At 44.5% G+C, this 17,427-nt stretch overlaps 1 protein-coding gene across 3 annotated transcripts in view; it reads left to right on the plus strand.

Annotated features, from left to right (window-relative positions):
- METTL24 (methyltransferase like 24) overlaps nucleotides 1-17,427 on the plus strand; it is a 50,804-nt gene that overhangs the window by 25,631 nt on the left and 7,746 nt on the right. For 2 of the 3 annotated variants that reach the window (XM_087775876.1, XM_087775877.1), the window contains exons 3-4: nucleotides 25-164; nucleotides 6,000-6,228. In XM_087775876.1, the coding sequence (XP_087632002.1) occupies nucleotides 25-164; nucleotides 6,000-6,228 (369 nt within the window). Of the gene's footprint in view, nucleotides 1-24; nucleotides 165-2,965; nucleotides 4,363-4,729; nucleotides 4,885-5,999; nucleotides 6,229-17,427 lie in introns of those variants that run through there. The other variant, XM_087775878.1, reaches the window with a different exon arrangement.

The following is a 17,427-nucleotide window of genomic DNA, read 5'->3' on the forward strand; positions in this document are numbered from 1 at the left end:
TCAAGGGATGTTTCATATTAACAGATTTCATGTGAACACATGAACCTGAACAGCCTGAGAGGGTACTCTGAAACTGCAAAGAAGCCCTGGTCGATCTGTCTTGACGAGAGGTTTAGCCTCATTCATCGAATCAGAAGCAAGCAATGCCGTCTCTATTCCCTTGGGTAAGTGCTCTCTTTAAAAGACAGCAAATTGTTTCATGACACCTAGCTTCACAAAGCTCTATGAATGCAACATAGGCTGCCACAAGGTTGTCTTTTAAAATACGGACTTTGTTCGGGTGTATTTGTTACATGTTGATGTGCTTCTGTTTTTAGAGGAAAATCTTTCTCCATGAGGGTCTTTGTTTTCCTTTGCTTTTCTAATATCAGTATGAAAACAAATTGCTTAATGGTGAGTAGTGAGTGGTAGTTCACATAGAGGAAGATGGAAATTAATGAGATAGATAAACTGAGAAGCCTACAGCATCTTCCCTGAGCAGAAATGACTTGCATAATTGCGAGGTACTTCAGCAGCATTACTTATAAAACTTCATTAACTACCCCTGGGACCAAATAGTACATTTCCATATGAGAGTGTGTTTGCTAAGCACTTCAGGGGTGACATGTGCCGAAGTGATGATAATAAAGGCAGTTGTGGCTTTATTTTAAAATGTTTGTAGTGTTTATGATGTTTACAGCACTTGAGATGGAAGTTTTCACTCTTCACAGAACAAGTGCTTTCACAGGTAGTAAAACCACAAATGCAGCCTGTTTCCCTGCTAATAAAACACTCTGCTTCCTGGGAGGATGAGGGAGGTCAGTCCTCAGAGTTGGTCAGGCCACTGGCCTTTCGCAGTACCCATCGGCGCACAGATGCAGTAGGAGAATGATCGCTGGGATCCAGAGCTCGTTTCACAGAGATCACCACATGGCTGCAACCTAATAAAACTGTCTTTGCTGTCCTGGGAGCCAGCTTTAGGGTAGGGGTGTATTGAAAGGCTTCACCTCCCTTGAACCAGCGCAGTTTATTTCTGTGATTTTGCTGCTGTGGGTTTACAAATGGTGGATAGCAAGGAACTGTGTCTGGGTGGCATTTCTCAGTGATGAGCACGTGGCCGTTAACACCAGCAATTAACATGTAGTGGATGCAGAGTGCACTGCAGTCAAAGGGAGTCTTTTCTGTTAATTTGGATGGGCTTATATTTGGATCGAGCCTATTGAGCTGTAAAGACCAATCTCCTCAGAGGGTGAGGGGCTCTCAGGTTTTATTCAGCTGTATTGCTCCATGGCAGAACAACAATAACATGCCCCTTAGAGACAGGTCACATATATGGAGAGCAAACTCCTCTTGACTACTGTTGCTTCTTATTGTCTGAATGTTCTTTGCAATCTATTTCAAATTATACCTGCCTGGTTTTAATGTGAAATACAGGTTTACATATTTTTTTTTTTTCCCCTCAGTTTCTCATGTTCCTATGCAAGTTAGGAGAGATGCTGTGTTATCCCATGCTCAGGGCCAGACTTCACCTGCTTGACTGTAGTACTGGCTCATTGCCTGAGGCTCCTAGTAGTCAGTAGGGAGAGGCAGGCACACTCAGGTGGAAAATCAGCTAAGTTGAATAACGTTCTGGAGGTAGGTATAGCTTTCCTTTGATTATAGAGGAGGTCTGAGATAATGTGGCTGCTGACTTTAGATGTATTGGCAAAGTACTCAAAGTTCAGTGGAATTAATCTAGACCTTGCCCTTCAAGTTAAGCAATCTTTAATATTAGACCTGATTTCTTGTCCCTCTTCCCTTTTTGCTATGGACCAAGTGTGGATTGAGAATGGTATTTTTGTTGAATTGAGCAGTAAACACAATGCAGAGTTGTTTTCGTCTGTGCTAGGAAATGCAGATTTAGCACGAAGCTGACCAGCACAAAGATAACTTGCTAATGGTTTGGGACAAATCTGAGCTAGTGCATGTATAGTGGTGCTTTATATGTTGCTGTTTTGGGTATGGTACAGGGAGCCTGAATGGCAGATTTTCTGTATCGATGGAACAGTAGGGCTTAGCAGAGATTGGAATTGATGTTGGCTCTCCTATCAATCATCAGATACACATGTGCAGTAAGTACCCAACCATCACGTGAAACAGTTAAAAAAATAAAAGGGAAATATTTGAGGTGAAGAAGGAGCAGTCTTCAATCCTCCAGTTTACTTCTGCAGCCTTTGGAGCTCGTTACTGCCTAATTCTTCTCTCAGGCTCACTTCCTTTAGCTTATGACAGGCAGAAAAGTAATTTTGTTCTGAGTAAGACAAAAATCCCCTCTAAACATTTGTGTTATCTCATACAGCTCATAAAGAGCAAAGGGGGAGCAGCTGCTTCCAATGAAGAACATTCTCTGTGGAGAGGATGGATGGAGGACAAATGTGAAAGTTCAGCACGAGTGTTACTGGGAATCCTGAATTAAATCCATATATCATTAAAAATGGAACAAAACATGCTGCTTAGGCTTTGCCTTCTTGAATGCTAGAGGTTACTTGTGAATGGGAGCAAGCAGTGCCTGAAACGTCTGGAGATCTGTTTAGATTAGTATTAGTTGCTTCCGCTACTGGGAGGCAGCAATGTTTTTGCTTGGGGGACAGGATTTCCCAGTATGATATGTAATTGCAATATGCATTAGAGAGCTCTAGTTATTAGTGCTAAATCTGCTTAGATTAAGCTAAGTCTGTTACAAACACCACAGGCAGGCACTCAAGCTGGGATAGTATAAATGAATGGGATTTCAGAAACGTACCAGTTGAGATTTAAAGAGTCTCACTGCAATACTGTACAAAAGCCCTTTCAGGCGGATCTTAAAGTATAGGGGCTTTAGGATCCGGGCAGGGGATGCTTCTTTTTTCCCTGAGCTGCAGGGCACAGTTATCTTCCTTTGAGAAAGAAGGGGAGGACGGGGAACACAGAAAGGGAAAGCTGGACCTTAACATGCATGTTTTTACAGCTCTGTCCTGTGGGAGCTGGAGTACCTGCAGTTATCAGGCTGGATCAGTTACAGATGTCCACGGGAGCTGTGCTGGAGGAGACAAAGCAGCTTTTGTGCCACCTGCGCACTTGCTGTGCTCCAGGATGACGCCGGGGCCAGCGCGATGCTCCCTTCAGCGCAAGCTGCAGCCCAGTGTTTATTCCGAGCGTGAGGCTCTGCGTACCCTGACCCTCTGCGAACCGTGGGAGCAGGGGACAGCCAAGGGACGCTGCTCCCTGCCGTGCCGCGCTCTGTCCTGGGTCAGCGTCCCTGCCCTGCTGCCGGCGAGGAGCAGTGCCAGCGAGCCCTTCCTTCCCACTCGCGGGCTGGGAGGGCCCGTCCATGGGGTGCTGTTCCTGCTGCTTTGAAAGCCCACCTCTGCCCCCACTGCAGGGGACTGCCTGCAACTGCTGACTCCGTAACCGAGCTCTCTTCTCCTTTACAGTAAAAATAGGTTGGTGCCTTTAGCATTTTTTATTTTGCTGTTGCTGGAGGCAGCAGCTGCTCTCTCCTGATGGTGGGCAAGGGCCTCTCTAGTCTTCTGTGACCTCCACACCTTTCTTTTAAAATCATGGTCCCTTTTTAAGTAACACAAAATCTTTCTTAGGAGACCTCGTTTGTTTACCTTTTTCATGCTGCGTTATCCTTTAGCATGATCACATGTGAGCCAGGAGTTTTTCAGACCAGTTCTTTTGGAGATGACCTTATTTTCTCTCCTAATTATTTGTTGTTGGTTAGATCTCTCTTCAGGCATAAATTTGAGCACCTTCTTCACCCTCATCCATATTTTTTTTTTCTCCGTTTTGCACCACCGTGAATCTCCCTTTGCAGTCCACAAGAGCAGCAATCTGTTTGGAGGCAGCCTGAGGTTTGTCTACATCAAAAGCATCTGGCCCTGTGGATTGTAGCAGCTGGTACTGTTAGAAGTGTGTCACGGACACATGTGTCCGTCGGTCGCTGGTAGGCTCATCACTCTGACGCTGTAACTGTCCCCAACAATTCGCATGTTGTTCGTTTTAAGCCAGCTTCTCATTCCTAAGGGATTACACTGCTCTTTGTTCATCAGTGTCCCTTCTGTAGAAAGCCACATGCAAACAAATATGTCGATTCACTTGGTTAACTTCTGAACTTTCTTCCTAATGTGTGTTGAATGTATGAAAAGAAAACTCCTCTCTTTTCCTCCTACACGGCTGTATGGGCTGGAATCCTGTGAAACAGAGTTGTTCTTAAAAGCACGCTGGGCTGTTTTTGCAAACCCTGCCTCCTCCTGCTTTCCCAGGATGCCCGAAGGGGAAGATGGTTGAGGAGAAGACCTTCTAATAGGGCATCGTTACGCTGTGCTTAGCCAGTATTACAGCAAGCATCATACTGTATTGGTAACTTCCAAAACATACGTTCTTCCAAACATTGTTTCACGAGTTGGATTCATTTTAGTTTACCAGTATGTCATCTATGTAAAACGATTAGTACTGGCTTAATGTCGTACCAAAGTGTAGCATGATTTAAAATGTGTTGCAGTTTACATATTGATGCAAATAGCCAGAATTATTATTTCAGACTCGCACCACTTCTAAGGATAATTGTGGTGTAGTGTAGCAGGTGCTCTGACAGTACATCTAAGAGTACTGCCCTGTAATGGTTTGTGTATCATAGATAAATGCCGTGCTGTAAGTATATAGTGCATATTCTCAATTAGTGCAACTGGTTGAAGCGCTGATTTAAAAATCTTGATTCTCTTCCCAGCGCTACATGTGTGTATATCCCACAGCGTAATTTTGATTAAGGTTTAGTGCATGATTTGAACCACGTTTGGAACAACCTTGGAGGAGCAGGAATGAAGAGTACACCCTATTTTATGCAGTAGGGAAGGCTTGTGGTCCAGACATGCGACTGCAATGGTAAATATCAGAATTTTTTAGTTTTAGTGTACCTTGTGTGAACTAATGGGCTATAGGAGGGGGGAATATGGCACAGCCTTGTAAAGTACATCTTCTCCTTGCAGAGGCGGGGACTCAGAGTCAACACTGCCGTACGATGGGGCTATTAATTTTTCTTCTTCTTTGGGGTCTTTGCCAAATTAGCAGCAATCTTAAGTCTGTGTAACAACTCTGCTACTGTTGTGAAGGGGGTATTTTTAATTTTTTTTTTTTTTAATCTGTGTCTTTCTGTGCACAGAGAAAGAGAGGCATTTGGTTCTTTTGTCTTGTCCCTTTTGGTGGCCATCATGGCTCATCTTTGTAACACCAGATTATAGACACGGTGGGAAATATGTCTGAATTTTACAAAACAGTACTGTATAAATTTTAAATGTATTTGTTCTTCTGCTTATGGCTTGGTTATTGGAAGTTTGTGCAGTGGGGACTAAGGAAAATATTGTAATCTTGTCAAGAAAGAGCAAATTGAAAACAGAGGGATATATATAAATATACAATATAAATAGAGGAATAATGACAGCACAAAGGTTCTAATGTTTAATTTACTTTCTTATAAATTATGTCAACCTCCCCAAAGAGCTTTTTCTTAATTCAGAAGTTATCAGCCTGTCTAAAAGTGGTTTAGTTCTTGTCTTGAAAGGAGCCCTTCATTCTAATCGTATGCAGTATGTTGCATTGAGCTTGAATTTTCTGGCGAGGTTAGTTCATCCAATCCACTCCAGCAGTTTCATTCTAGAAATGAAAAATTTCATTAGAAGTTTCTTAAGGTCAATTATGAATGTGACATTGGGAAAAAACACATGTTCCTTTAAATTTCCTTTATCTATCTACTTAGTCTAAATCTTCAGCAGGTATTATTGTGGACCCTTAGCTTTGTTTCTGGTTATCTCATCAGAATTAGGGTTAGATTGTGCTCAGTGCTGTGGATATATACCAAGAAGGAGCGCAACAGCTCCTCCACTTTGCTTCAGAAACAAATAGGTGGGATTTTACCTTCTTTTACTACGAATCCTCAGAATGTCCTACTCATTAATAGTTCTTTTTGCAGCATTAATAGTTACATCTTTTTTCTTTCGTAGGCTAGGCAATGATGACAACCAGTTTGAGATCAGCATGGCCAACAGTGGATGTGAGGTGCATCGCTTTGACCCCAGCATCAAGTCAGCGCACATTCAGGAGGGTCGGCACCTCTGGTATCATCGCCTGTCCATCGACTGGAGGGATCCCAATCCAGCCATTGCTGCTCATAAACTTCACAGCAACACGAAGAAGCTGGGCACGATATTGAATGAATTTGGACATCAGAAGGTAAGGACTTGGGAGTCAGGTTTCTGACTGCAGGATTAGGTGTTGGGAAAGCTGCAGAACTCCCTCCTTGCTGTCTCAGGAGTTTTGGCACTTTCCAAGGTTATCTCCTGACAATGGGTCCTTCTTCAGCAGTACTTGTAATGTATTTCTTGTAGGGGTACCTTTTCTGTCTTGCCTTTTCTGTGTGCTGATAACAGCCACCTTGACTTTAAGTCACTAGCCATATACTAAATACTTTCCTCCTCCTCCCTTCGTTTTCCTTTCAACTAGCTGGTGACATTGGGTGCCAGTATTTTCAGTCCTGTGGAGGTTGTGGTCTTTGCCTGAGTATGAGCGCTAAACTACTCATACAGCCAAGTTTATAAAGGGAAAAAAGTATTTGCAACAATAATTAGAAGAGGTAATGGATGGATTGTTTACATTTGCAAGGTCACTGGTCCTAATTACAGTCATCAACAACAAAAACATCCTGTTTTAAAACTGGCAGCAATCTGTGGGGTTTTTTTAACATTTCCCAGTTTGTTTTTAAGGAACTGTAGAGACATCAGAAATCTTCAAGTCTCAAATAACTGTTGCCAGAATACATTTGAGGAAGTTCCTTAGGTTGCTTTTAAGAGAGTTTTTCCCTCAGAGGATATACAAGCATGAATTCAAATGCTAATACACTTTGTTGCCTGCAGCTAGTTCTGCTTGTCTTTGTTTTTTAAGAAATAGGCAGCCTGAGCTAAGGAGGAGCTTTTCTGTGAGAGTTAGAAAGCAAGTGGTGCAATGTTTATTTGGTTTGTTACAAAATGCGAGATGTCCTTTTCAGTTCACTTCTTGGTTTTTTTTAGTATTTTCTTTTGGTTCAGCCCTACTGATTGGACCATTTTGAAGATAAGAGCAGAAAAAAAGCTTCTTAGTTACTGTAACTATACTAGGCTGTGCATTACTGAAACATCTAGGTGGAGAGAGATGGCTGTCCTTTGACGTGTGCCTTTGATTGTTTTGATTTTAGAAGAATTAGTCACAGAGCAAATGATTTAATGACCTGATCCAGAAAAAGAATATGAGTCTTGTGCTATAGCAGACCTGCTGAGAACAGTCAGTTCTGAGGTTATCATGGTAATACAGAGTGATTGTAAGACCTTTTGTGAATGAGAAGAGTGTAGCTATGAATTCTGAGGATATAACTTTCTGGGCAAAAGTTATCTGACATGAAAGCAGCCGGCTGGAGGGCAGCCAAGGAACATAATGCAACCATGCAACCAGGATTTTCTCTAGCTGTGTACACATAGCATAGGATTTGGTTAAGTGTGTTGGCGCATTATCAACAGTGTATACAGCCTCTTGGTCTGTTAGCATTCAAGTAGCTCGCCAGTGCAGAACTATGGCATTAGGGAAGTCAGGAGTTGACGTTTTCCCGCTGAGGATAAAGCTGTTACGCACTCTGCAATCTTCTGTTACTTCCTATTTGTGAAATACCTGAATGGGCTGACTCTCCTCACAGTGTTCGGTTTCGTTTTTCTTTAATTTGGAAGGCAGCCTGAGAAGTTGTATGTCACATAAAGGCACCGATAAGCTCCAATTTATGAAGAGAACATCAAAGTAAATACTGTGACATGCAGGTTTTCATTCTTCTGGTGAATGTGAGCGGAATGTTCCCTTGTCTGAATAAATAAGTTAATTCAAAACAGTTTCACAGAATATTTTCCAAAGCACTTTTTTCAATTAGAAAGTTAAAACACGCTCTTCGTTCCATTCTTTTTAATGTTAAAAATCCTTCCGCCTACCCTCAAAGTCTTTCCGTTCCCACTTCAAGGCAGGAATTCCAGGCAGCAGCATTTGAAGTTAATGCCTCGTTTGCTCCTTGCTTTTATTCTGTAAGATTTGGGACTTGATCCAAGGCCCTCCAAGTGATTGAGACTATTTCCACTGACAAAGTCAGAGACTTTGGATCTGGCAGAGAAGGGAGAGGGCAGACAAGACCTCCTGGAGTTCTTGCTGTTGTAGCCTTGAAAAGAAAACATGCAGTTTGGGGGTTTTGTGTGCAAGGGAATCAAAGAACTTGGATGGGCTCGTTTACACTTTGGCTCAGATGAGAGCGCACCTGCTATTCTGCAGTCAGTACTGGGACCTCATCCACAGAAAGGGAAACCCATCCTGATATTATGGCAAGAAATACAAACAGGTTTTTGGTGCTCGAGTGGAATTGAAGAAGGATTAAAGAACCTGATCTTTCTATTTTGCTGTGTGGCGTAACAGTCCTCGGTTCTCTGGGGAGTGTAAATAGCCTGGAGGTAGAGGACTTATCTAGTACTATAGTAGGATGAGACTGACAAAGGAAATGTAGTCAGAGTATTTCGGGGAACTGTTAGAGTGTGAAATCTTTTAAGCCCTGGAATAATCTCCAAAGGATGTCATGAGAGTCCTATTTTCTGGTACACAAATATAAACTGACAATTTACTGGTGTATCTTCTGAGAAGAGCAGTATTTTATCGGCCACAGGAAAGGATAAAGATGTAAAAATTGATCTTGCTCATAGCTCCCTCCCCCCCCCCCCCCCCCCCGATTTGTTTGCTGAACATGCACACTCTATAGCACACTGCTGATGAACAGTGGAAAAAAGGGAGAAAGCCACTGAATGGACAAGATTTTCTTTCTTATTGCAGTGGAGTTCGACTTTGTGAAAGCTTTCACTGTCATATTCTCTAACTACCTACTGGGGTGAGGATGCTACAGTGCTGGTGTTCCCCATGGATAAGTGATAGCTGGATGGGGAACTTCCTTCATAGAGAGTCACTGGATAATTCAAATCAGAGGGGATCTTGAGAGGCCTGTAATTCAATCCTCTGCTCAAAGCAAGGCCAGCTGTGAAGTCAGACCAGGTTTTTCAAGGCCTTATCCACTCTGGTCTTAAAAACCACCAGGTTTTCTCCAAAATGGAGACTGCACAACTCCTCTGGGCCAGCTGTTGTCCTGCTTGACTGTCCTCATCATGAAAAAGTTTCTCCTTATATCCAGTCTGAAAGCCCCCACTTTCAATTTATGCCTGTTGTCTCTTGTCCTACTTCTATGTACTGCTGAAGAGCCTGTCTCCACTGTCTTGATGACCTCTTCGCAGGCTCTACAGACTGATGTAAGTCCCCCCTCAAAGCCATCTCCTGCCTAGGTTGAACAAGCCCCATTCCTCCAGTCGCTCCTTGCAGGCAAGTGTTCCAGTCCCCAGCTATCTTGGTGGCTCCCAGCTGAACTCATCTCAGTTTATCATTGTCTGTCTTGTGTTGTGGGGACCAAAACTGGATGTAGTATCTAGATCCACTCTCACAAGTGCTGAGTACAGGGAGGTTATAATCACATCCTTTGGTCTACGGGCCATGCTCCTGCTAATGCATCCTGGGATGCTGTTGGCTGCCTTTGCACCATGACCCCCAGGACCTTTCTGCAGAGCTGCTCCCCAGCCAGGCAGGTGGTCCCCAGCCTGTATCATTGCAGGGCGTCCTTCCTCCCCAGGTGCAGGACTTGGCCTTTGTCCTTGCTGAATTTCATCAGGTTTCTGTCGGCCCATCCCTCCAGCCTGTCTGGGTCCCTCTGGATGGCAGCTCTGCCCTTGAGTGTGTGCATTGACTGGTCCCACATCCACAAACACCATGAGTGTCGTCTAACACTTCCTTTAGGTAACTGATAAAGATGTTAAAGAGGATGGATCCTAGTATAGATCCTGCGGCACTCTACTTGTAACTGACCTCCAGGTAAAGTACAACCCATTAACCACTTCCCTCTGAGCCCAACCATCCAACTGGTTTCTTAGTTATGTGGTTGTCGGTTCATCCAGACTGTAACGTCCTGACTTGGGTACAAGACTACTGTGGGAGACAGTGTCCCAGTGCTCTTCTAGACTAGTCACAGCTGGTCCCATGGTCTTGCAAGGGGATCATCAGTATGAATTTCAGTTACAAGGGGGCCAATTCAGCTGTCTAAATAAACCATTCACCTAGTCCCAGCATAGATTTGCATTGTGCATGGTATCAGTGTCCTCCTCAGAAGGCTGCTGTGTGCCACGTAGCCCAGATTTTAGTATGCAATGAAACTGTAAGGGGAAGACCGTACTGAAATGTGAGCTCCCTCCCCCCACTCCAACATTATCCCCTCTACAAAAAGTTGTAACCCTTATCCAGAAATTCAAACAAGGCTACTACATGTATTCTGTATTCCAAAGGTTATGCTGTAAAGCCAAATGAAAAACCTTTGACAGAAGGGCCCTGAACAGGAGAAGCAAGCAAGAGTTCATTCTGTCCTGAATGGGTGTGCATGAGTTAATCATGCGTGTTCACACATGCAAACTCTTCCATCAGTGGTAGTTTTCCTTTTTCTGGAGCTCTGTAGGACAAATCTCGTGTGGTGCCATCAGTAAGTGCTATGAATTTGCAATCCTTGGCAGTATAGCTCAGCAGTGGATGAGATGGTTTCTGGGAAAACAAATTAAGCTGGAAAGGAGAATCTGAGAATGCAAAGTAAAACCTTCAGTTAATCAGGAAGTGCTCGCAGGTGTAGCGTTCAGGGGACAGCAGAGTTGTGCTCAACCCCTGCCATTCCAGTCATCTCAAACAATTTGTGTAAGAGGCCAAACTGTATCATCGTTTATTATGAAAAGAAATGCAAAGGAATCTTTAAGTCCTGATTTTCATTTGAAGGCTTTACTTTACACTGGCTCCTCACGAAGATTTTTTTTCTGTGACAACCTGGCTAACAGGTGTCTGCTTCATTTTAGTGAACAGGCTTAGATTTAGGGTTTCAAAAAGAAAAAACTCCCTTTCACCTGTTATTTAGTACTCAACACAACTTCAAAACGCTACACCCTGAAGCCATTTTGATTAATAACCTCATCTCCTCCTAGGCAAGTAATTTATCGCTTGCTTCTCTCCTAAAGCAGATACTATAGAGTCCATTTTGTGCTGCACTTTCAGTTCTGTGAAGACTGGTGTGAAAGAGCAAAGATTAAAGAAAATCAATTTACCATTTTGGTTTAAAATTGGCTCTGTTGGCAGTACACAAATAAATATAAAATAAAAGCCCTGGGAAAGCTGTGTAACAACTCAGTTGTGCATGGAGATTGGATTAACGAAACAAAACCTTAACTTTCCAGGTTGGGAAAAGTCCATGTTCAAGTTTTGAAGCAACCAAATCCATGCAATTACTCTTTACTATGCACACCTCAGGACTGCAGGGGCCAAGAATAGTCTTTTGAATTCTTGACCCTGCCTAGACAAAATCGTTTAACTTTGATTATCCCTTGCAAGGGTAGACTTAGGTATTGCACAGGGAGCCTGGGGGTTAATTAGTGTGAGTTACATTCACTAAGGGGCTGCCGTGCCCAAGTCCAACGTGTGGATGCCACCGGTGTTTATAGGCTCAGCTCAGCTGCCATCTTAACTCACAGAAGGTCCTCGGTACCGGCTGATGAGCGCCTGCAGGCTGGTCTATGTCCTGACGTGGAGCTCGCGTTGAGAAGCCAGGAGCTCAGAAGCCCGGGAGCTCTTGCAGGGAGGTGAGTCCTTGTCGCTGTTGCTGCTGCAGCCAGGAAACAGCCCCCTTCCCCTTGCTGGAGTGGGAGAGACGAGTTCAGACCTGCACTCTGCTACATTTGGCTTAGCATCAGAAAGCCCAGCTGAGACCAGATCTCTTGAATTGCTGCATCATACAAATCCTTAAGTAAATGTCTGGAGTTCTGTGTTGAAGGGGCTTAATTTTTACTTTGCTTTATTTTGCTTATTTGGGGCTTTTCCAGAATATCAGTTCGAGAAGGAAAAAACCCACCCTTCATCTGATTTTTAGCCTCATTATTTTTCACATGCGAGTTTTCTTGTGCAATCAATGGTCTTTAGCCTTAAGTGGCCCTTTTTCTGGAGCTGTTATTTACCATCCAGATATATTCATACCATCTGGATGTATTTGTGAAGAACAGCCTTTGCTTTGGTGGCGTTAATCATACCGGCCTCTCTAAGTCTCCTCCGACATGAGAGATCCTGTATTTCCCGTAACATCTTATTAGTGTTTTGCTGCCCCTCCTGCAGCTGGAGCGTCAGCAATCAGTACTGTTCAGAAGTCCCAGTGGGGTCTCTGCTAAGGCTCAGGCTGTGACTGCCTTATTCCCCTTCCTCCCCTGGAAATGTCTGCACTGCTGCCACTTGTCATCTCATTTGCTTTTATGTGGAGACATCAGATTGTCTCTTTGTTATATCAGTTTCTGCAGGGCACAGTAGAAGGAGTTTTGTCCCAGAGCACTGTTTGTTTTTTTTTTTAAAGAGTAAATGGCTAGTCCTGGCCTATTTGTAATAGGAGTAACTCTGCACAGTGAAGTCCCACGTTAGCACTGGACCCTTTTGCACCAGGCAGGTGTAATGCCATAGCTGTAAGAGCTTATAGTCTAAATAAATGACCTGCCAGGGGATGGAGGAGCATGGAACTCGCCTCCATTAACTTAAATTTCTACATTTGAGATAGCTGTTGAGGTCCTCATAAACTCAAGGGAAACCGTTAAGGTGCAGTTCATCTCATTCAAGGGCAGATGTTTAGAACAGGCTGGATGATGTGACCTGCACGTCTCAAATTGCACTTTGGAAGTTCTGTTTTCCTCTGTGGTCTATGAAGGGAGCTTGGACAACTGGTTTGGGTTTAGATGTCTAAGGCTGGGTGAGGTGCATCCCATCGTGAGTGACTTGCCCACAGGCTCAGCTCTGTGCTCAGCATCTGTCTGTCCGAGATGCTGTCTGTGCTCACCATCTGTCTGATAAGTCCTGAGATCAGGACTTCAAAGTTCTGCAAACCTGCCTCACACACCAGATTTCCATGCTGGTTGTGCTGAAACGGAGAGCGCCAGAGATAATAACGCTGGGCAAGCTAGCTAGAAAATGTAAAGTAATTTTTTTTTTTTTTAAAGTCATCCCATTAGTGGAAAAGCTCAGAGTGCTGGAGAGCATGTTATTCTACAATAAGCATGTCCCTCCAGCTCTGTGATTTGATTTATGAGTTCTTGCGAGACTTATTGCCCGTAACAGACGCATTCAGTCCCTTTGAGGTTATGTTTGTACATGCTGGGCCACATTCATTCTCTGTGTAATGCGACTGATTTCCTTGGAGTTACAGCAGAGCTGCAGTTTGAGCACTAACCGTTGCCATGTGTGAACCTTTTTTTTGGGGGTGCATCAGTGAGTTGGTGAATCTTACTCCATTTGCTGAAAAGGGGCCATCAAACTGGTGCATCTGTTTCCAGCTGCAGTTGGAAATGCTGCCTTCTGTAACCTTGTAACGGTTGCCTCTGAGTAACCTACACGCTCCTGACACACAGTATTTCTTTCCTGGATGTATATATTTTTTTTAATTTTAGCAATAATGAAATCAAGTTGGTAATTGCTCTGTATTTGCTTAGTCAGCTGAGGCTGCTGCTGCATGAAGTATTTTCATTGTAACTAGATTGAAGAGTTTGGCTGCAAGGAGAAATGGGCTTGACAGCCTCATGTTTCTGGAAGCAAAGATCTTTGGACGGTGATTTACTGCTCACCACCTCTCCCCCCCTCTGTGTCAGATGCAAGGAATGCCTCATACACATTCCTTTACGGAGTTTTCTCTTGGTCCTTACATCTCCTTTGGCCTCATTTAAATTCTCTCCACCAGGAGCAGTTCTCAAGATATTGTTAATAACAGTGGTGTTTCTAGGGAGCGACCTGAAGGTGCTGTTTAGTATGCAATTGTCAGGCATGGAGCAAAGATCTTTTTAATGATACTGTTGGCTGAATGCGGTGCAATCCATAGCCTTTTCTTCCCCTAGGAAAAGGGCTAGTGCAATGCCTGAATTGTAATGAAAGTATTTCACTGTTGAAACAGCACTTATGCAGGTCATCTTTAAAAAAAAAAAAAAAAAAGCACTTTCAAAGCATATTATTGTCTGCTAAAAATTAGAAAGGAAGGAGGATTTTTTTTTTTTTTAGGGTTTTATTTTCTTTTTTTGTTGCCTTTGTTGTGGTTGTTAAGACCCCTCAGAAAAAAATCAGGTATTAAAAATCTGCTTTCCCTCAGCTCTACTAGCGGGCTGCACAGGCTGTGTTCAATTCCCAGCACAGTTCGGCGCACTAATATGCCATTCCACCTTCTTTTCGGCGGCGGCGGCAGCAGCAGCAGCATAACCACTATTTCAGTGTCAAACAGTTGCATTCAGGAGAGTCACAGCACTCGCTCCAGGCACCGTGGAGTCATCATTGGTATGCTGCTGCTGTAAGCAGCCCGTCGCTCCTGGTTCCCTCCTTCCCACTGAAACTGGAGTTCAGCAGGAGCCTGAGGAACCTGCCCTGCTTCACGAGGTGGTACCAGATGCGGGGCACCTGCTGAGCTCAGGCCTGTATTCATGCTCCCCAGCTCCTGCTTAAGCCATTAACACTGGCTTAAGCACAGTGATGTGAATCTGTATGGTTTTAATTCGGCCAAGGTGCTAAATATCTGCTCAGGGTGGTGGTCCATGACAGGATGCTGGCTTTATGAGAATTGAGAGCAACCTCCTTTCCATAGCATCCTGGTCTTTCTCTGCTACCCATCTTTCTCACAATTTCCAGGGAGTAATTGACATTAACAAGCTCTTTAGATAAATGCCCTATCCAGAGCTCTTAGGACTCTTAGGAGCTCTCTTAAAAAAAAAAAAAAAAAAAAAAAAAAAAAGTAATTTTTCCCCCATGTTTGTCCCTAGTAGCTCATCCCTCTTCCTGTCACTGTTTACAAATTTTTGTCATTGGAATTGGCCATCTCTTGTTTGAATAATTTCACCTTAGTGTCTGGATCCTTTCTGGTCTCATTTTTGATCTGACAGCAGTTTAAGGTATCCCTCCATTCTCAGTAATTAGAAATCCAGAGGTCGAAGCCGCAGCAGCTCTCCTTTCCCCTCCTCACTGCCCGTCCCAGATGAAATCTGGTAGTTGTGCAAGCAGTTCAGGGTGCTCCTTATTCATGTTTTCAGGAACGTGCAGCTTTCTTCTTGCCATGGTTGCAAGCAAACAGCACAGTGAAGTGACAAACAGTGAAGCAGAAGAGAGGCAGGTTGGCACCTTGGACCAGAAATGGAGTGAAACAAATAGATCCCCATGAAGGGGTGTAGTCTTAAAGGACTTTATTGCACTGCCTAGCGCAGATGGGAACAAGGTCCTCCACCAGATCTAATTTGAGCTACTCAGTTATACTGGGGCTGCACGTTCTCATCCTGCAAGAGATGTTCTTTAAGGTGTGGTGAACATTTTTTGAAGATGGGACCCTGAGCCCTTTCTTCAATTACTTACATTTGGAAGGGCCCCATGGGTACTGCATTAATAAACAATAGGAGGTCTTGCAGCCAAAATGCTGTTTACTACGTACAGCCATTTTACGGTAGCCTGAGCCCTCTGTCCCTTGCACCCGCTCACACACACTTGGAGGTCTTGCTCCTCAGGGCTTTGGGATCAATTGCCGCTTAACTATTTGCCTTCTAATGCAAACCTCCCTCCCCGACTGCCCCTTCCTCCCTGTGTAATGCATTTGTCCTACTGCTGCTGGCTTTCACCTTTAGCAAGACCGGGATAACGTGGCCTTACTTAACCACAGAGCCAGGTCCCTCTGCCCTTGCTTGGTGCTGGGCCAACACAAACAGACTGCAAATGTTTGTTCCCCTTTAACGAAGAGACTTGAGGGTCCAGGATACGGCATTTCTTCTTTTCAGTAAACATCCGTTCCCACAGGCGTCCAGCAGCGTCTGGCAGAGAAGATCAAAAGAACAGAAATGAAAGGATTTTCCCCCTTTGTGGGGGGAGCGGGCAGCAGGACATCTCCTGCAAGATTAGATGGCTGAATGGTTTGCAAAGCAACTCGTGTGCTCGGCCAGGGCTGCACGCAGAGCAACTGTGCTGGCAGCCTGGGCTATTGGCTGCTAGTGGAATAAATGCAATATTTAAAACGTGTTTGCAGCACGGGCTTCAGTGACCAGAGCTCTTGCTGATGATCAGGCTGATAAATAATTTAAAATCAGGGTTTCTGCAGCTACCTTGTAGGATTTTTCCCACTTAGGCAATCAAGCCATCGGGTTGAGGGACCTGGTGGGGGGATGTTGTTTTCATCTTTTTCTGTACAGCAGAAGAGCTGTGCAAACTGAAAAGGTAACACGGTGCAAATGGGAGCTGGGGCACAGTGTTTCGGAGCAGGACTACACGCTTGTGAGCTGCTGCCACTCTGAGCAGGCGAGGAGGTCACTGTTTTGGGGGCTCATGTCCTCATGGTGGCTCTCCACCCTGCTTCCTCTGAGAAAGCATCACTTTGAGTCCTCAGCTAGCGGTGAGGTTCCCGTTGCCTGCTCTGGAGACTGGTCTCGGTTTAACAAGATGGCGAACCAAGATCTTTGATGCTCAATATTTTCGTGAGGGGAAGGTCCTCTCCCTCAGTGTGGTCTATGTGTAGTGCTGGCCTGCCACATGCTTAGGGCTTGTAGATCCTGTTCTCTGGGCCACTGTACAGGAACCTTGGTCTTGCTGGGTAGCAAGCTAGACACGATGTTAAGCACAACACCTCTAGCTTTAAGATCATTATAGCATAATGCTAGCTAAACCCATCAAACCTGTCTAAAAATCAGTTCAGGCATGGGGACGTGTATTATCTTATGACCGGAAGATGATTAACGAGCGATCTGCCCTCTCTGGCTGGTCCAGCGCCCAGAGTGAGTTAAGATGGGAAGATGCCAAGAACTAATCCCATGGCGAAGAAAGATGTTCGTGATGACAGGAAGGCCACAGGTGGAACCCTACAGCCTCCTGACCAAATGCAGCCAGGGAGAAAGGATTTCAGGATTTCTGTCCAGAGATTATGTTGTCTTCTGGTAAAGTGGCACTGAAAAAACCTCTTGCCAGCTAAAAGGCCCCTTCTCTGCCTGTCCAGTGGAGTAAGTGGCATTGCTTGACTGGACTGGACTGCACTGGACTGGAGGAGGGGGGGTGTGTGTCTCTGTCTCTTTCTGTTATGAGTCTTCAGAAAGAAATTGCTTCCAGATGGAGAGAGTATGTGGGAAACGTCTTGGCATCAGAGACCAAGGGAAGAAGTAGGGAATAGAAGTGCCAGGTGGCCCCCACGCCTGGGCTCTGCGGCTGTGGGAGGGAGTCACTTGGGGTGCCTGCGCGGGTCCTCGCTGGGAGCAGTCCCCCATGGGACAGCATGGG

Source organism: Nipponia nippon, unplaced genomic scaffold (genome assembly GCF_047370975.1).
Source record: "Nipponia nippon isolate SJK-2023a ecotype South Korea unplaced genomic scaffold, ASM4737097v1 scaffold_4, whole genome shotgun sequence".
NCBI classification, from domain to species: Eukaryota; Metazoa; Chordata; class Aves; order Pelecaniformes; family Threskiornithidae; genus Nipponia; species Nipponia nippon.